General features: G+C 32.9%; 1 protein-coding gene across 1 annotated transcript in view; it reads left to right on the top strand.

Moving 5' to 3' along the window:
* Ift80 (intraflagellar transport 80) overlaps positions 1–18,738 on the top strand; it is a 130,920-nt gene that overhangs the window by 77,771 nt on the left and 34,411 nt on the right. Inside the window, exons 11-14 of the mRNA XM_077793983.1 lie at positions 1,646–1,720; positions 5,423–5,586; positions 15,201–15,265; positions 18,391–18,526. Of these exons, the coding sequence (XP_077650109.1) occupies positions 1,646–1,720; positions 5,423–5,586; positions 15,201–15,265; positions 18,391–18,526 (440 nt within the window). The remainder of the gene's footprint in view (positions 1–1,645; positions 1,721–5,422; positions 5,587–15,200; positions 15,266–18,390; positions 18,527–18,738) is intronic.

The following is an 18,738-nucleotide window of genomic DNA, read 5'->3' as shown; positions in this document are numbered from 1 at the left end:
TTCATTTTACATCCCAGTTTTATTTAATTTTTTTTCTGATTTAAAAAATTCTTGAAAATTTAACAACTGGTCCAATCTGACTATACCTTACCTCCAATTGAGTCCTCAACTATCCAGAAAACTTGTGTAATCACTATGATACTTTCAAGGGTTGTGAATACTTAAGGATTTAAGAAAACATTTTTAAAAACATTGTGCTTGTATTTATAATAGAGATCTTTTTAGTTTGAGTTTCTTTGTTGTTTGAAGAAAACATGGTGTGATTATAGTTAAATTATTGACTATAAAATTGAGGATAGAGAATAATGTCTTACTCATCAGAACCCGGCATGTTTGAATGAATGAATGAATTGAAACATGTATAATATTTTCTTAGAATCCAGTAATACACAAAACAAAGGTATTAATTTAATTGACAACTGCTGTATTTTTTTAGAAATCCTTACTTACTCTGTGTAAATCTGCTGCTAATCAGAATCTGCAACTCAGGAAAACAGCAAAGTCTGGAATAATGAAATAGGAGAAACAGGAGAGTGAATAAAGAAATAATCAGATCACTTTTATATGAATTTTTCTTCTTAAATGATAGGAAGAACAATAATAATTCGGGAAAATTAAAAAAAATACAAAATTAAAACTTGAAATATGGGAAAAGGATTAGAGAACCTGGGAAAATCTTATAATCACTTAATATGGTTATTTAAATAATTTTTATTGGGTTGAGAAAAATAGAGATCTTTTTAGTTTGAGTTTCTTTGTTGTTTGAAGAAAACTAGGGCTCTCCATTGCCCTAAAAAAGGTATTTATTCTACTAGTTACAACAGACAGAGCATAAAATTTGAATCTGTGGGATTCCTTTCATTAGGTCTTACATTGGAGAGTTTGCTTTCAAAAATACCAACATTTGGGCTGGAGATATGATAGAGTAATAGAGCACTTGCATAGTCGGTGCAAGGGCCTGGGTTGGATACCTAGCATCATTTTCTTACCTTCCCCAAAGCAAAGTAAAATACAGCTCCTATTTATTTATTCTTTGTCATTTCAATTTTCTTATATTACCTAATATGTGGCAAAACATATTAGGTAATATGTTTAACCTTGTCTCCTGTCTGGTTGTCAACATACTTATTGTTATAAAATATTTATTAAAATGAAATACCAGGGAGCAATAGTAGAAATGAGGAGGTCTCTGGACCTATCATCACCAAAAAGTTTCATTAAATTAAAAAAACCTACTCATATTTTAGGTAATAATAGGTATCATTTATTGAGAAATTTTTATCTTTTATGTTTAACGTTAGTATTATTGCCATTTTATGAGAGCTAAAGGACACAGTGATTAAGTAGCTTATTCTCAGTATTCTTTAATTCATGTATTGTAGTACCTGCAGTAGGTATTTGTTGAGTGTCGTGTGTTAGTTGCAGGGGACAGAGAGTCTCCTTTCTAGTTGGGGTACAGTCTAGTTGCAGGAACAGAACGAATAATTTCAGAGCAATATTCTACATACCTTAATAGAAGTACAAATAAAGTTACTGTGAAACTAAAATCACTACTTAAAATGAGTACCTGTATACTTAAAAGAGTATTTTAAATGTTAATTTAGTATTTAAAATGTTAATAATGTTCCTTTTATCTGTCTTTTAGTACAAAGAACTGGAATACACCACTTATATTTGATCTTAAAGAAGGAACTATTAGTTTAATTCTACAGGCAGAAAGGTAATTTGTTTATTATGTTTACCTATTGGATTTAGGGTTAAAATATTTCACGTAGGGGCAAAGCAGTCTTTAAAGCATCCTACTTACATAACAATATACTACTTATTTGGAATAGGTTTGTTTATATTATAGGTTTAAAAATTAGAAGCAATAAATATGCTTTTTAGATAAGAAGTCCTGAAACTTTTTAGTCTCAACATTTTTTTTTACATTTAAAAAAAATAATTGAGGGTTATATGTAGGTTATATTTTAGCATTTTCTGTATTAAAAATTAAAACTGAACAAGAAGGAGAGAGGAAGGATGGGAAAGGGGAAAACATGGAATGAATTTAACAAGATCATGTAACATGAACATATAAATGTACCAAAGGGAATTTCACCTTTGTGTATATATAGAAAGTACCAATCAAAAGTAAATAAATAAAGGAACAAAAGAAAGATTAGTAGAATAGAGGAAGAAGGAACAAGGGGAGGGTGAAGGGGAGGAAAAGTGGAAAGAATGGGGATTAAAATCAAATTCCTTGGATATATGAGTTTTGTCAAAATGAACCTGACTGCTGTGTGTAACTTTAATGCTTTAATAAAAAAAGGAAAAATAATTAAAACTGACAAGTTTTAAAAGTATCGATTTATTTTAAATGTTGAGTTCGTTATAACTGAACATTGGAGTAATGATATGAGAGAATGGGAGTGAATCAGGCAAATAATTATGAAATAGTTTGAACCTCATGGTTTCTCTATTCTCTCTCTCTCTCTCTCTCTCTCTCTCTCTCTCTCTCTCTGGTACTGGTGATTGAACTCAGGGGCACTTGACAACTGAGCTACATCCCCAGTCCTATTTTGTATTTTATTTAGAGACAGGGTCTCACTGAGTTGCTTAGTGCTTTGCCATTGCTGAGGCTGGCTTTGAACTCAACAATCCTCCAGTCTTAGCCTCTTGAGCTGCTGGGATTACAGGCGTGTGCCACCATGCCTGCTTCCTTTCTCTTTTCTTTCTTTGTTTTTCTTTTTCTTTCTTTCTTCTCCATCTTTTTCCTTCTTCCTCTCTTTTATTCTTTTCTCTTTTTTTAAAAAGATGGACACAATATCTTTATCTTATTTGTTTTTATGTGGTACTGAGGATCAATCCCAGTAACTCATGTGTGTGAGGCAAGGGCTCTACCACTAAGCTATAACGCCAGCCCCTATTCTTTTCTCTTTTACTCTTTCTTTTCCTTCTTCCTTTCCTTCCCTTCCCTTCCCTTTCCTTTTTCTCTCTCTGTCCTTCCCTCCCTTCCCCTCTGCTGAAGATTGAACCCAGGGATTTGCTCATGCTAAGCACACACTTTGCCTCTGAAGTACACCCCAGGCATAACTTTGTTTTAAAATATTGGTTGAATTTCATTGATTTCATAACCCACTGCTGGGCTGTGACCTGAAGTTTGAAAAATAATATTCTCTACAAAGACACTGAACTGTGTAAAAGACTAAGGAACTTGAGACCAGTTAAACTTGAGTAAATTAGGAATAGATATTACTCCAGGAACCTTCAGTTTTCTGTGAAAACTATCAGTCTGTCATGTACAGTGATATCCTACTAAAACAAAAATTAGACTTAGGAAAGCTACTCAATAAAACCTGGAATAAAATATGGAAATATAATTGATATTTACCTAAAATACTTTTACAGTGAAACAATGCACTTGATTCCTTATCCCTTTATTCATCACCTAGGCAGCTCTTAATAGTGTTTCTTATCAGGTTTTCTAGCCCACAGCTTTTTATAAATAGAAAACTAGAAGAAAGTGCTGATGAGCTGTTAAAGGCTGGCACAATGACAGGAAGAAAAGTGACTGCCTGGCAAGGGAATATAGAGAAAACTAAAATTACAGAACTGTGCAGCTGAGAGTATAATTATTCTGAGCAACAACAGATTCTCATGAGTATCAAAACTATCATTTTGTTACTGAAGAATATAGTCATCATACTGATGATATTGAGTGATCAAGAAAATGTTATGTTAAATTTTACATCTGTTTAATGAAATTGAAATGTATGATTCATTTATTAATTATAAATTTTTAAAACAAGTCATTTTTGCCATTTAAAAGTTAAGACGTCAGTGTCTAAAAACAATATTTCTGAAATGATTTTTACTTCAGGAGTTTCAAATAAATTTATTTATTACACATTGTTTATAAGTGTATTTATTGGATGTTTTCTTTGTAAAAGCATATATTAATGGCATAAGTAATTAAGTAAAGAATATTTTAGTTACCTCCTACCACTGGTCTTATTTATGCTGTTAGAGATGTTAGCCCATAGAAACAGGGTATTTACTTAAAAGTTAAAAGCTAGTGTTCTATTTAGAAAAGAAAAATTTTTAGTGATAACACAAAGAATATATACTAATATAATGTGTCACTTTGTCAAGATCAACAAACATTGTTTTCATACACTAATGGGTATGGCCATATACTGATATGCAAAGAAAAATGCTTCAATTAAATGTTACCTGTCATTCCTTAGGTATTAATTTAGTTGAAGTGTGTACATAATAATTAGTAATTCCTGAATAATTAGTAATTCCTGAATCAATAAATAGTTCTGAATCAAGGATATTGAGACCCTGAACATTTTTTTTTACAATAATGTTGTCAACACAAAGTAAAAGCCTCACCAATTTAGTTTTATGTGTACAAATCAATATTACCTTTCTAAAGGAAGTTTAACAGTTACATTTTAATTTTGAAACAATTTATATATATTTTTAGTTGTTGGTAGACCTATATTTTATTCATTTATTTATCTACTGTGCTGAGAGTCAAACCCAGTGCCTCATATATGCAGGGCAAGCGCTCTGCCACAGAGCCACAATCCCGGCCCACATATTAAATTTTTAAAAGTATATATCCTTTGATCCAGTAATTATGCTTCTAGAAGCTATATACGAATTAAGTAGAATAGATATACAGAGATGTGTGCACACTATAGACACTCACTAAAACAGTTAATTTAATTTGAAATTAATATCCATCACAAAAAGTGAGTTAAGAAGTAATTATGAAAATGTATCCATATTTTTTTTGCGATAGTTATCTCTGTAAAGGTAGAGTCACAAGAAGTCTTTTGTTTTCTCTTTATTGTTTTAATTATTTCTTACAATGTTTATCCTTTTTAAAAGGAAAAATGTAGTAGCCATAAAATAGTTATATAAGCCAATAAAATATTGTACAGAGCCCTATGCCTTAATATTAACTGTCAACATAGGAAATGAATCTGAAACCCTGTTGTAAAAAATGTGTAGGGTTTATATGTGAATATATACTGATGATTGGCATATGATTTTAAAGTCAGAGAAGCATCTTTACTTTATATTGTTGTTATTATTTAGATTTTATTATTTGGATTTTATTATTTAGATTTAGATTTTTGCAAAGGATTTTTTTTTTTTTTTTGATACTGGGAATTGAACTCAGGGGTTCTTAACCACTGAACTGTATTCCCAGCCCCCAGTGTTTTTACTTTTGAGATAGGTTCTCACTAAGTTGCTTAGGGCCTTGCTAAGTTGCTAAGACAGACTTTAAATTTGTAATCCTCCTGCCTCAGCTTCCTGAGCTGCTGGGATTACATGTCTGGGCTAGGATAAATTATTCTTTATTATAAAATGAAAATATAGTATCTTCCTCTCTAAGAACATATTTTTATTCTTTATTTTTTAGACATTTTCTTCTTGTAGATGGTGGTGGTATCTATGTATATTCCTATGAAGGGCGCTTCATTTCTTCTCCAAAATTTCCTGGAATGAGAACAGATATTCTTAATGCACAGACTGTGTCTCTGAGTAATGATACTATAGCCATAAAAGACAAAGCTGATGAAAAAAGTAAGTACATCTTATAATTTTCCACAGCCAGTTTCCATGAAATTTGTTAATGCTATAAAATTTTCATAAATTAACTTGCATTTTCTTATCTATTAATATATTAACTTTATGTGACAGTCATAAACTTCATGATTTGTTCTAAATTTGAATTACATAAGAACTAAAGTTGTTATATCATACCCAATTGATAGAACACATACATATTGTTATAACAACCAAGATTGGTGGTAAGACATAAATCTTTATTCAGTAGCTATTGGTAGAGTTTTAATTAAAGATTGTGATCTTAAAATGTGTATTTTTTTTTAATATTCCTGTTTTCTTCATTTGGTAACAGAGTGAATATTGTACTTCATTATACCATTTGTTTTGTTTACATGTTTTTAAAATTAAGTTAATGAAGTCAGGCACAGTGGCCCACAACTGTGATCACAGTTGGGAGGCTGAGACAGGAGGATAGCAAGTTCAAGGGCAGCCTCACCATTTAGCAAGACCCTGTCTCAAAAAAAAAAAAAAAAAAAAAAAGAGTGGGGAGAAGGGGACTTTTACCATATCACTCAATGGTTAATCACCCCTGGGTTTAATTCCTGGCACCAAAAAATAAAAAATGTAAGTTAATAAAGTGGAAGAAAGGTATGAGTAAAATTTCTATTAAAACCTAGGCCAGTTTAGTATTTATAAATAACTTTGTTAAGTGATTTGGAATTTCATAGTACAGTGAAACCATTTTATTAAGGTATCACTGTATTAAAGATTCAATTATCTGGCAGATATTATAGAATTCTTACTTGTGGGCCAAATACTTTTTTTTGAAGATATAAAAAGGAACAGATAGTTTATTATATGTTTGTTTATTTTCTATACTATCTACACATGCTGTGAAGCAAACTAATGTAAAGTGAAGGATTGGGGCATTCTGGAAATGAGGAAGGGGAATGACTATAGGAAGGATTCTGAGATGAGAATGCTTGGCATGTTAAAAGGAATTGCCAGAAGGCCATGTAATTGGGTGACCATGAAAGAGTAGCAAGAGATGAGGACAGAGAGAGAGTCAAAAACCAGATCACAGAGACTGGACTATGGTAAGGATATAAGCATACAGGAAACTGGGGAGGTAAGCCTTTTTATCTTATAGGCTTTTACCCTAGTTAAGTAAGATGGAAGACAAAAAACAGGGAGGAAGTTTTGAAGAGGTTTGTAAATCAATAGTTCTGTTTTTGTCATGATATATTTAAATGCTTCATAGACATCAAGCAGAGATGGAAGTAAACCAATAAGTACAGAAAAAGCATTTGACAAAATAGAGAAACCTTTTATGTTCAAAATACTAGAAAAACTAGGGGTTGTGGGAACATACTTCAACATTGTAAAAGCTATCTATGCTAAACCCAAGGGCAACATAATTCTAATGGAAAAAAATTGAAAATATTCCCTCTAAAAACTGGAAAAAGACAAGAATGCCCTCTTTTGCCACTTTTATTCAACACAGTCCTGGAAACTCTAGCCAGAGCAATCAGACAGATGAAAGAAATTAAAGGGATACAAAAAGGAAAAGAAGAACTCAAACTATTCCTATTTGCCAATGACATGATTCTATATCTAGAAGACCCAAAAAATTCTACCAGAAAACTTATGGAACTCACAAATGAATTTAGCAAAGTAGCAGAAAATAAAGTTAACATTCCTATACATCAATTGCATTCCTGTACATCAGTAATGAATCTACTAAAAGATAAATTAGGAAAACTACCCCATTCATAATAGCCTAAAAAAGAAAATAAAATATTTGGGAATCAATCTAATAAAAGAGGAGACAGACCTCTACAATAAAAACTATAAAACACTAAAGAAAGAAATTGAAGAAGATCTTAGAAGCTAGAAAGTTCTCTCATGCTCTTAGATAGGCAGAATTAACATTCTTAAAATGGCCTTACTACCAAAAGCGCTATACAGATTTAATGCGATTCCTATTAAAATTCCAATGATGTTCTTCATAGAAATGGAAAAAGCAATCATAAAATTCATTTGGAAAAGTAAGAGGCCCAAAATAGCCAAAGCAAGAAAGGTTAAACAGGAGACATCACAATACCAGACTTATACTATACCAGACTTATACTTAAATTATACTACACCGCTATAGTAAGAAAAACAGCATGATATTGGCACCAAAACTGACACATAGACCAGTGGTGCAGAATAGATGACACAGAGACAAACTGACATAAATATAGTCAGATCTTTCTAGACAAATGTATCATAAGCATACATTGGAGAAAAGATAGCTTCTTCAACTAATATTGCAAAACCACAGAAATCCATATGTAGCAAAATGAAATTCAACCCCTATCTCTAACCCTGCACAAAAATTAACTCAAAGTGGATCAAAGACTTAGGAACTAGAACACAGACCCTGGGCCTAATAGAAGAGAAAGTAGGCCCAATTCTCCAACATGTTGACTTAGGAACTGACTTCCTTAACAAGACTCCTAAAGTGCAAGAAGTAAAATTAAGATTCAACAAATGGGATGGAATCAAAACTAAAAAGCCTTTTTACAGCAAAGGCAATAATCAACAACATGAACAGAGAACCTACAGAATGGGAGCAAATCTTTACCACATGTACCTCAGATGGAGCATTAATCTCCAAGTTACGTAAAGAACAAAAAACTCAACACCAATAAAACAAATAATACAATCAATAAAAGGACTAAGGAACTGAACAGACACTTCACAGAAGAAGAAATACAATTGATCAACAAACATATGGAAAAATGTTCATTATCTCTAGCAGTTAGAATACAAATCAAAACTACTGTAAGATTTCATCTCACCCTGGTCAGAATGGCAATTATCAAGAACACAAGCAACAATTAATGTTAGTGAGGATGTGGAGAAGAAGGCACACTCATACATTGCTGGTGGGACTGCAAATTGGTGCAACCATCATTGAAAGTGGTATGGAGATTCTTCAGAAAACTTGGAATGGAACCACCATTTGACCCAAGTATGCGACTCCTTGGTTTATACGCAAATGTCTTAAAATCAGCATATGATCAGCAGTGATGCAAATACTAAGGTATGGAACCAAACTAGGTGCCCTTCAACAGATGAAAGGATAAAGAAAATGTAGTATACATACACAATGGGATGTTACTAAGCCATAGAAAAGAATAAAGTTATGTCATTTTCCAGTAAATGGATGGATCTAGTACTATCATGCTATATGAAATAAACCAATCCCAAAAGACCAAAGGCAGGATATCTTCTCTGATATGTGAATGCTAATTCATAATAAGGGGGTCAGTGGTAGGGAAGAATAGAAGTACTTTGCTTTAGACAAAGGGGAATGAAGGGAAGGGAGGGAGAATGGGAATAGGAAAAATAGTAGAATGAATTGGACATTACTATCCTATTTGCATATATGATTACACTATCAATGTAATTCCACATCATGAACAAACATAAGAATGAGAAGTTATATTTCATATATGTATAAAATGTCAAAATACATTCTACTATCATGTATAACTAATATGAACAAATAAAAAAAGAAAAATGAAAAATAAACAACAGAGTAAACAAGTACAGGGCTCAGGAGAGAAGTTGGGTGTAGTGATTTAAATGTAGAAGTTACTGGTATATTCCTAGCCTTGGCACAGAATGAAATCACCTGGGAAAAAGTGTATATAGAAAAAGAAACCAAGTACTGACTGAGCACATTGATATTAAAGACAAGTAAGAGAAAGAGGAGCTAGTGAGATAAGAGGAAAACCAGGAGGGTGAATAGTCTCTAAATTCTAGTATACAACTATTAAATAGTTGTTTCTCTTTTTTAATGCATGTTGTAAAACATTGTCTGTTACTGTAACACTTTACTAAAAAAATCTAACTTGAGTGTCTAGGTCAGGCCATGGAAGATGAAACTAAGGAGCTAGGAAACTATCCCACTTTTTAATTTTCAGTATTTTCAGGTAGTATCACCTCTCATACTCTAAAATAGAGTAATTCTAGCTATTTAGGCTTTCTTTGAAAGAGGACATTTGGTAGTTGATTTGTTTTTAAACAACTGCATTTCTGGCTAAAAACTTTAATAAAGTATGTGTATTTCCAACTGAATATAAGCTTATTTTTTCTATAATCAATTTACATACAAAACATGTTTTACTACTACTATTTTTTTTTTCAATACTGATGATCAAACCCAGGGCCTTACACATGCTCCTCAAGCACACTACTGCTTATCTACATCCCAAGTCCTTTGTAATTTAAATTTTATTTTGATGCAGAGTCTAACTAAATTGTTGAAATTGGCCTCCAACTTACTGTCCTCCTGCATCAGTCGCCTGAGTTGCTGGAATTACAGGTGTGCACTATTGCACTTAGCTTATATTTCATTAGTCTTTATTCTTCTGATAATTCATAAAATTTTAGAGCTAGAGGAATTATGAACATTTCCAGAAATAAATAAATAAATATATATATTTATATGCCAATAATTATTTTATTTATATAAAGTTTGATTGTTGGGCTGCGGATGTGGCTCAAGCGGTAGCGCGCTGGCCTGGCATGCGTGCGGCCCGGGTTCGATCCTCAGCACCACATACCAACAAAGATGTTGTGTCCGTCGAGAACTAAAAAATAAATATTAAAAATTCTCTCTCTGTTTCTCTCTCTCTCTCTCTCTCTCTCTCTCTCTCTCTCTCTCTTTAAAAAAAAATAAAAATAAAGTTTGATTGTTAAGCTATTGACTATTAAGCTATAACTATTTTAGTTATGTAGTTAGTTCTATTTTGTGGTAAACAGAAAATCACAAAGACTAAAATAAAATTATTGTAGAACATGAATAAAATGAGAGGGAAGGGCTGGGGTTGTGGCTCAGCACCACATAAAAATAGGTAAACGAAATAAAGGTATTGTGTCCAACTACAGCTAAAAAAATAAATTTAAAAAATAAAGTTAAAAAATTGAGAGGGAAAATATTTTCCTATTTTGGCTAAGTAAATGTATATTCTAATAATAGTAAACATGATTGAAGTACCTGGCATCTTTAACATGTAGAGGGAGCCATCTACATGTGATATCTTATTAATTTGAGAGCTCCTTTATAGTTAGGTTTCTTGGGTCAAGTATAGTACTCTACATTGTAATAAGTGCTCAATAAATAGATGTTGGTAACTTTGAATGTCTCTTTGGGTGATTACGTACTAGAATTACTGCTTTTACCTTCCTTCTTTCCCCCCATCTACTTTGCAGAGATATGCTTTGATATTTGTGTGGGTAATTATTAGAAAGATGTCTGGGTGTGTGGAAGTGGAAATTAAGGAACAGTTGTTTATGTCTAGAAGCAACTCTTAGCTCCCAGCTCCTTAGTTGTTCCCTCTGCCAGTTTCTGTTATATGTGAACACTGAAACACAGGTCTAACCTCCCATAGATCAGATCTACTTACAGTTGAGGGAAAAAGTAGATGAGTTCATCCACATATACCTAGCTCTATATAATATGTACAGTTAGAAAAGGACAGAAGGCTTTTTTTTAAACATTATTCATTTGTATAGCTATGAAAATAATTGGCTTTAGCCAAGCCCAAAGTACTGTTTAAAATGGAAGACAATTTTTTTTTCTAATTTTTCTTTATGTGTTTAATTAAGATCTCTGCTATAGTATTTTTTTCATTTTTCTCAACATAATTGACAATCTTAGAATATAACTAAATATTGTAATGGGATTTTCTCTGTGAATATAGCCAGTAACCAACCTCAAACTTAAGCTAATAATTTATTAAAAATATGGTCTTCTTGAATTAAATATGCTTTATATATATTATTATATGTATCTCAAAACCACTGTCATGTTTGAGAGTAGGAGAAACTTTGGTGAAACCGAAAAGGGAATAAAGGCAGCATTTGTTTCAGGCTTCTTCAGAACATCATAGAAAGGTTGGAATTGGAGATAGAGAACTTCAAATTATAAGTAGTGATTGATGTCATGAAAATAGAAAAAAAATGGGGAAAGAATATATTGTGAAAAGGCAACCAAGTATAGGTACTGTGGGACACACCTGTAGTCCTTCCCAGCAACTCAGGAGATTGAGGCAAGAGGATTGCAAGGGAAACTTAGTGAGACCCTGTCTCAAAAAAGTAAAAAGGACTAGGGATGTAGCTCTTTGGTAAAGTGCTCCTGAGTTCAATATCTACTCCCAAAAAATAAATAAAAATTAAATATGAAGCCAACCAAGAACAAAACCGTAGGAACAAAGGTCACCAAATGAGGAGGAACTAGCCAAAGAGAATGAGGGATGGTCCAATATAAGAGATCATCAGGATATACAATCAATCAACAAATACATGAAAAAATGCTCACCATCTCTAGCAATCAGAGAAATGCAAATTAAAACTACTCTAAGATACCATCTCACTCCAATAAGAATGGCAGCCATTAGGAATACAAACAACAATAAGTGCTGGCGAGGATGCGGGGGAAAAAGGTACACTTGTACATTGTTGGTGGGACTGCAAATTGGTGCAGCCAATTTGGAAAGCAGAATGGAGATTCCTTGGAAAGCTGGGAATGGAACCACCATTTGACCCCGCTGTTCCCCTTCACGGACTATACCCAAAAGACCTAAAAAGAGCATACTACAGGGACACAGCCACATCAGTGTTTATAGCAGCACAATTCACAATAGCTAGAATGTGGAACCAACCTAGATGCCCTTCAATAGATGAATGGATTAAAAAATTGTGGCATTTAAACACAATGGAATATTTCTCAGCACTAAAAAATAATAAGATCATGGCATTCGTAGGCAAATGGATGGCATTAGAGCAGATTATGCTTAGTGAAGTTAGCCAATCCCTAAAAAACAAATGCCAAATGTCTTTTTTGATATAAGGGGGGTGACTCAAAATGGGATAGGGAGGAAGAGCATGAGAAGAAGACTACCATTAAATAGGGAAGAGAGGTGGGAGGGAAAAAGAGGGAGAAGGGGAGTTGCATGGAAGATGGAAGGAGAACCTCATTGTTATACAGAATACATTTATGATGTTGTGATGAGAGAAAGAAAAAAAAGTGTCACACTAGATTGGATAGAGAGAAAGGATGGGGGAGTAGGGGGGATAGGAAGGACAGCAGAATAGAATAGACAATATGATTGATGTATGTACATTCCATGTATGTATTATATGTCAAAATATATTCTCTCATGTATGACTAAAAAAAAATAAAAGTTAAAATTAAAAAAAAAGAGAGAGAGATCATCAGGAGAAAATAGTGGTACATGTAGCCCACATAAGTTTGGTTTAAACATTGGATCACCATAAGGGAATTTCATCAATTCATCCAACCTCAATGTTTTGATCCTAGTAACGTTTGCTTTATTCAATCCATTTCTTAGTAACTGTTTAGAGATATACTCCCTCCACCCCCATCTGCCCAGTTGGAAGGAGTCCCTTTATCTATCCCCATTCTCTTGGGAACCATTCTAGTCTTTTTTTTTTTTTTTTTTTTTACCATTTAAGATGGATTTTATAACTGCTCTTTTACAGAAAGTTATTTCCTATAAAACACCATGCAGGCATAGCACATTTTTGCTTTTCTTTGAAAAATTTCTCTGCCTTCTCAGACTTAATTCTCATGCATCTTTTTGCAAAAGACTCCCTCTCCCCAACCTCCTAATACAACCAGGATGCAGTGTTCCTTATAAAGTTAGTTACTTTCTTTTTCTTTTTTAAAATTTATATATGATCTAGTCTTTTTTAATAATTTGTTTCAGCATAACTTTTTCCTTTGAAAATAGCTCTAATGGCTGTACCTGGAACTGACTAGAATCGGGATCTTCCCTAACATATTCCTTACTAACGTTCCTGAAAGAAGAGCCTTTGATTTAGACTGATCAGAATTTATATTTGGCCCACTCTTTACTTTGACTTTAGCTTTTACAGTTAATAAAAAACAAGGAATTGCATATGTTTTTTTCCTTATTATATTTACATTTTCTTATGCATTTAGTGAGCCAGTTCCCTGGAAATTGTATCATCTCTAAATTCCATAAATAAATTTTTACCTCCAATAACTGATTGCAACATAGCTACTATTTCATACCTTAAATGATCCTGCGGCCACTGAAGAATCAGAGCTTCCTCATCTCCTATCCCTTTATAATTTTCCCAAATCAAATGTTTCAGTGCGTCAGGGTCATCCTAGTGAACCCTTATATTTCCTGACCCAAACTATTCTATTTGTATCTAAACTGGTTGTACTATAATTCATTTCTGACACTACCTGGAGTTAGCACAAACCCAAAAGCTTAAGGATAAAGTGTTTAACACAAGACTGCCTTCACTTTATATATCAGCCACCACTTTGTATAAATTCAGGGATTTTTTTTCTATTTTATTCTATAACCTCCTCAAATTTGATAATTCACTAAAACAACTCAAAGGACTCAAGCTATATTATGATTATCGTTTTATTATAAAGGATACACAAAGCATAAGGCCTGGCAAGGAACATAGAGCTTCTGTGTCCTCAACTCATAGCAATCAGTGTTTTCACCAATGAGGAAGCTTTACTGAACTTTTCTGTCTAGAATTTTTATGGGGTTTTATTACTTGGCATAATTCATTTAATCATTGGCCATATTGATACAGGTCTTGGAAATCAGGAATGGGTTCTTATCCCCAGGTGTTGAAGATTAAACACCTGAGAAACACCCAAGCAAACATAGAAAGCAAGTCTTATTTAAGAAAGAGACAGGTAGAGAGACAGCAGAGAAGGGGGCCCATAGCTGAGAATTTGGGGGAGGGGATGGTCATGTCTCATTTATAGATCCCAGAATCCCTGTTTTAATCCCAGCTTAAGGAGCAGGAGCACAGGGGTAATCACTTGTGCATTCCCAGAGGTGTTAGCAACCCATTTCCTTTTCTTTGATAGCCAACCCTCATCTTTTTCTAAGATCATTTATTATCTAGCTGACTACTTGTCCTTTGCCCCTATCTCAATATGCTATAATCTTCAGTCTTATTCCTATCTCCAGAGGTCAGAAACATAAAAGTTCCATCCTTCAAATCACATGCTTTGTGCTTTTGATTATCAGCCTCTGTCCTGAGGTTTTCCAGGTACCCACCAAGACTCTGATTAATATAACAAAGAAAGTCCTGTCACTCAGGAAATTTTAAGGGTTTTTGAAGCTTTTGCCAGGAAACCCAGGATGACAGAAAATTAGCAGCACATGTTGTCTGGCATCACAGAACCTGACACATTTTTCTTTGTGAGATGTGGTTTTCTATGATGTATGGGTCTAAACCAGAGATAGCAGAATTACAAATTTGAATTTCCATTGTTGAGCCTATAGAGAGGCATTGATGCCTTAGATAAATAACAGTTTTAAATAAATGTATGTTTTAGGAATATTCAGTTCCACAGTTTTCATAAGGAATGTAACCCCATTAATAAAAAGGAATTTGATGCTGTTGTTCTTCTTTGCCAATAGATAGATACTCAGAGTTTCAGAGAGTTAAATAATTTCTTATGAGGATTATGATAATTCTCCCAAAATTTACCAATAAAAATGCTAATATAAAACGCCATGTAATGTTATACTTTTTTTTTCAAGTAATCTTCCTTTTTGAGGCATCAACTGGAAAACCACTAGGTGATGGGAAGCTTCTTTCTCATAAGGTAATGGACATTAGTTATTTCTAATGTAAATAACTACTTTTTGTTTACTTTCAAAAATAGTTTCAAGGAGGAGAACAGAAATTAGTCTTATATTTAAAATCAGTGTGCATTCTACATATTTTGCCTAAAAATGTCACAAAGACTAGGCACAGATAAAATCTGCAATAGGAAGCTATTATGAAAATTAATTGAATAAAAGGATCTGACTTATATGTCTATTTTCCAGGCTTTTTAGTGCTTTTCAACAGCATATTTTATACTGATTAAGCTTTCAGGACCTAGCAATAAATAAAAACTAATTTTTATTTTAAACTTCTTGCAGTTTTTTCATTGATTTATCCTTAACCAGCATTTTCTTTAAGACTATAATTACTCCATAAAGAAGTATAAAAATTTTTTATTTGCTTTTCATTTTTTTAATCTTAAAAAAAAGGAGCTCATTATATTACTGTGTCAAACAAGTGATGTGTTGGATCTTAAGATGCTTTTAACTCCGTTGTTTTATACTTCTAAAAAACTGTTACTCTAAATTGTATTCTTCTTTCTATAAGTGCTGTTTTTAAATTTGAATTGATGTGGTTCAGAAATCAAAAAACACGAAAAATTTTTCCTATTATACCTGTTACTCATGAATACAGTTACTCCCTATCAAATAAGTAACCACTGTTATTAATCTCATATATACTTTCATAAATTTTTAGTGTATGTACAAACAAAACTGATATTTCATCTTTTTCCTCCTCTTAACCAAAAATATAGTGTATAGCTTGGCACCTTGCTATTTTCACACAAAGCACTATTTCTGGAGACTTTTCCATATCTATACATACTGTGCTTTCCCAGTCCTTTTTCCTTCTACCATATAATGTACATTTTATGGATATATCAGAATTTATTTAACCTGGGCCCAGAGGGTGGACACTTAAGTCCTCTCTAGTCTTTTGCTTTTATAGTACTACCAAGGTGAGTTACTTTGCATATACATCATCTTGCTCCAGTTCTAGATCTTCTTGCTACAGTTCTAGTATAACTGGCATTAATTCATGAAATGTTTCTGGCCTGAAAGATATGAGCATTTGTAATTTTAATGAGAGTTGTCAAGTTATCTTCCAAAGAGAGTGAATCAGTCTCACTAGGAATATATGCATTGCCTGTTTCCCTACAACCTCTCCTTTATAAGTCATTTTAAATCAAGATGAAAATTTTTCCTTTTTCAGTAGAAATAAGTTTGTAAAAAATAAATTTCCCAAATAATAACAACCTAATCTAGAACTCAAATCTTTGTGTTATTAAATGAGTATTAATTAGTACAGGGAAAAGTAGAAGGTTCTAATGAACAAAAAATTACTGTCATCTCCCACTACAAAGAATGACTCAGGATGAATAGAACAGAAATAGAGAGAGTAGAACTAGAAAATGGGGAAGTCCTGCTGAATGAAAAGGTAGACTCCTCCCTTTTGTGCATAGGTATTATTATCATTATTGTCCATGTTTAATTTTGATGGGGATTAGTGCTTGGGGATTAAACCTAGGGCCTTGCACTTGCTAAATGGTAGGTACTTTATAACTGAGCTACATCCCCAGTCCTTTTTATTTTTTATTTTGAGAACAGGGTTTCACTAAATTGGCGAGGGTCTTGCTAAGTTGCTGTGGCTGGCCTTAACTTGCAATTCTCTTATGTCAGTTGCTAGGATTAGAGGTGTGTGCCACTACATCTGGCAAAAATCAATTTCTTTAAAAGGTTTCCATTTTGAAAATTTCTAGCTGTATATTTCATGCATGTCTTAATATACATAGAACAAAATTCTTTACTTCCTTAAAATATAAACTGTGGTATTCCAGAAAAGAGCTGCATTTAACAAAAAATGTATTTGAATATGACCCATCAATTTGGATAGGCGTATATTTTGTTTTGTTTTAAAAGGTGTTAATTACAGTACACGTAGATACATTGACTTGATGGTATGATCATGATTCTTATTGAATTTACAGTTCCTAACAAAATCTTCAGACACAGTAGGCAATAAATAAATCCCTGGACACTGTGGCATGCACCTGTAGTTCCAGCTACTTGAGAAGCTAACACAGGAAGATTGCTTGAGGCCAGGAATTTAAGACCAGCCTGGGCAACATAGTCAGACCATGTTCTGTGATCCCCCAGAAATCCCTTTTGGATTGAATTGAAATGAATACATTCTAAACCATTTCTAAGTTATAAGAAAGTTTATCTTACTAGCTAATATGGTAGCTTAATGTAGGATGCCAGAAAAACTCTTATTTCTGGAAAAGCAATGGTCTTAGAATCAGGAGGCTGAGTTGTTAAGTTTTAGATCTGTTTGGTACCAAATTTTTCTGAGCAAAATTGCTTAACAAATGTGAGTCTGATTTGCAAAATAAGTATTATAATAATACCTATATAAGATTTCCTATTTCACAGGAAATGAATATGAAGAATCTATAAAATCTAAGGCTCTGGAAGAATGAAATATTTCTACATATGTCCAAATTTTATTTTTAACTAATTCTTAAGATATAGGTATTAACCAGTATACTTAGAATACATTCTTTTTGTGGTAGGAGGGACCAGGGATTGAATTCAGGGTCACTTGACCACTGAGCCACATCCTCAGCCCTATTTTGTATTTTATTTAGAGGAAGGGTCTCATTGAGTTGCTCAGTGCCTCGTTTTTGCCAAGGCTGGCTTTGAACGTGTGATTTCCTGTCTCAGCCTCCTGAGCTGCATGCCACCGCCGTGCCCAACTTAGAATTCATTTTGGTAAGAGGGGCTTGTTCATTGAACTAAACCTCTCATTTTCCCTACCTTTTTCACCTGATCCTTCATGGATAATTCAGCAGGTTTCTCAGTGTACAGCATATCTATATAACCTTTATTTTATTATGATTTAAAGGCTATCTTTCACTTGGATTGTAGGAAAGGAAGCTAAATTTTAGTGTAGCTTTTGAATTATTAATATATTGGCAACTTAAAATTATTTAAAAGGGACATTTTATCATTATAAATACGTGACATTTAATTGATCTTTAAATAAATATTGTAATTAAATAATCAAAATGGTCTTGCAACTAAAACTAGTCCTACATTTATATATTTTTTAAAATTTTAGAATGAAATCTTGGAAATTGCTCTGGATCAAAAAGGACTTACTAATGATAGAAAAATTGCATTCATTGATAAAAATAGAGATCTCTATATCACTTCAGTGAAACGATTTGGGAAGGAAGAACAAATTATCAAACTTGGTAAAAATTTAATATGTTTTATATTTTAATTATTGTCCATTTTCTTAGCTCTACTCTGTCATGTACCATTTTCCTTGCTTGAATGAATCTTAAAATGTTTTGGTCTCACATTTCTTAGCTATTTCACTCCATTTTAATATCAAGTCTTTAACTACTGCACCTAAATTGGCATTGAAGAAAAGACCTACAAATTAAAAATGTAATGGCTTAAA

This window comes from Urocitellus parryii, chromosome 2 (assembly GCF_045843805.1).
Source record: "Urocitellus parryii isolate mUroPar1 chromosome 2, mUroPar1.hap1, whole genome shotgun sequence".
NCBI lineage: Eukaryota > Metazoa > Chordata > Mammalia > Rodentia > Sciuridae > Urocitellus > Urocitellus parryii.
This window is presented reverse-complemented; position numbering and strand designations above follow the sequence as displayed.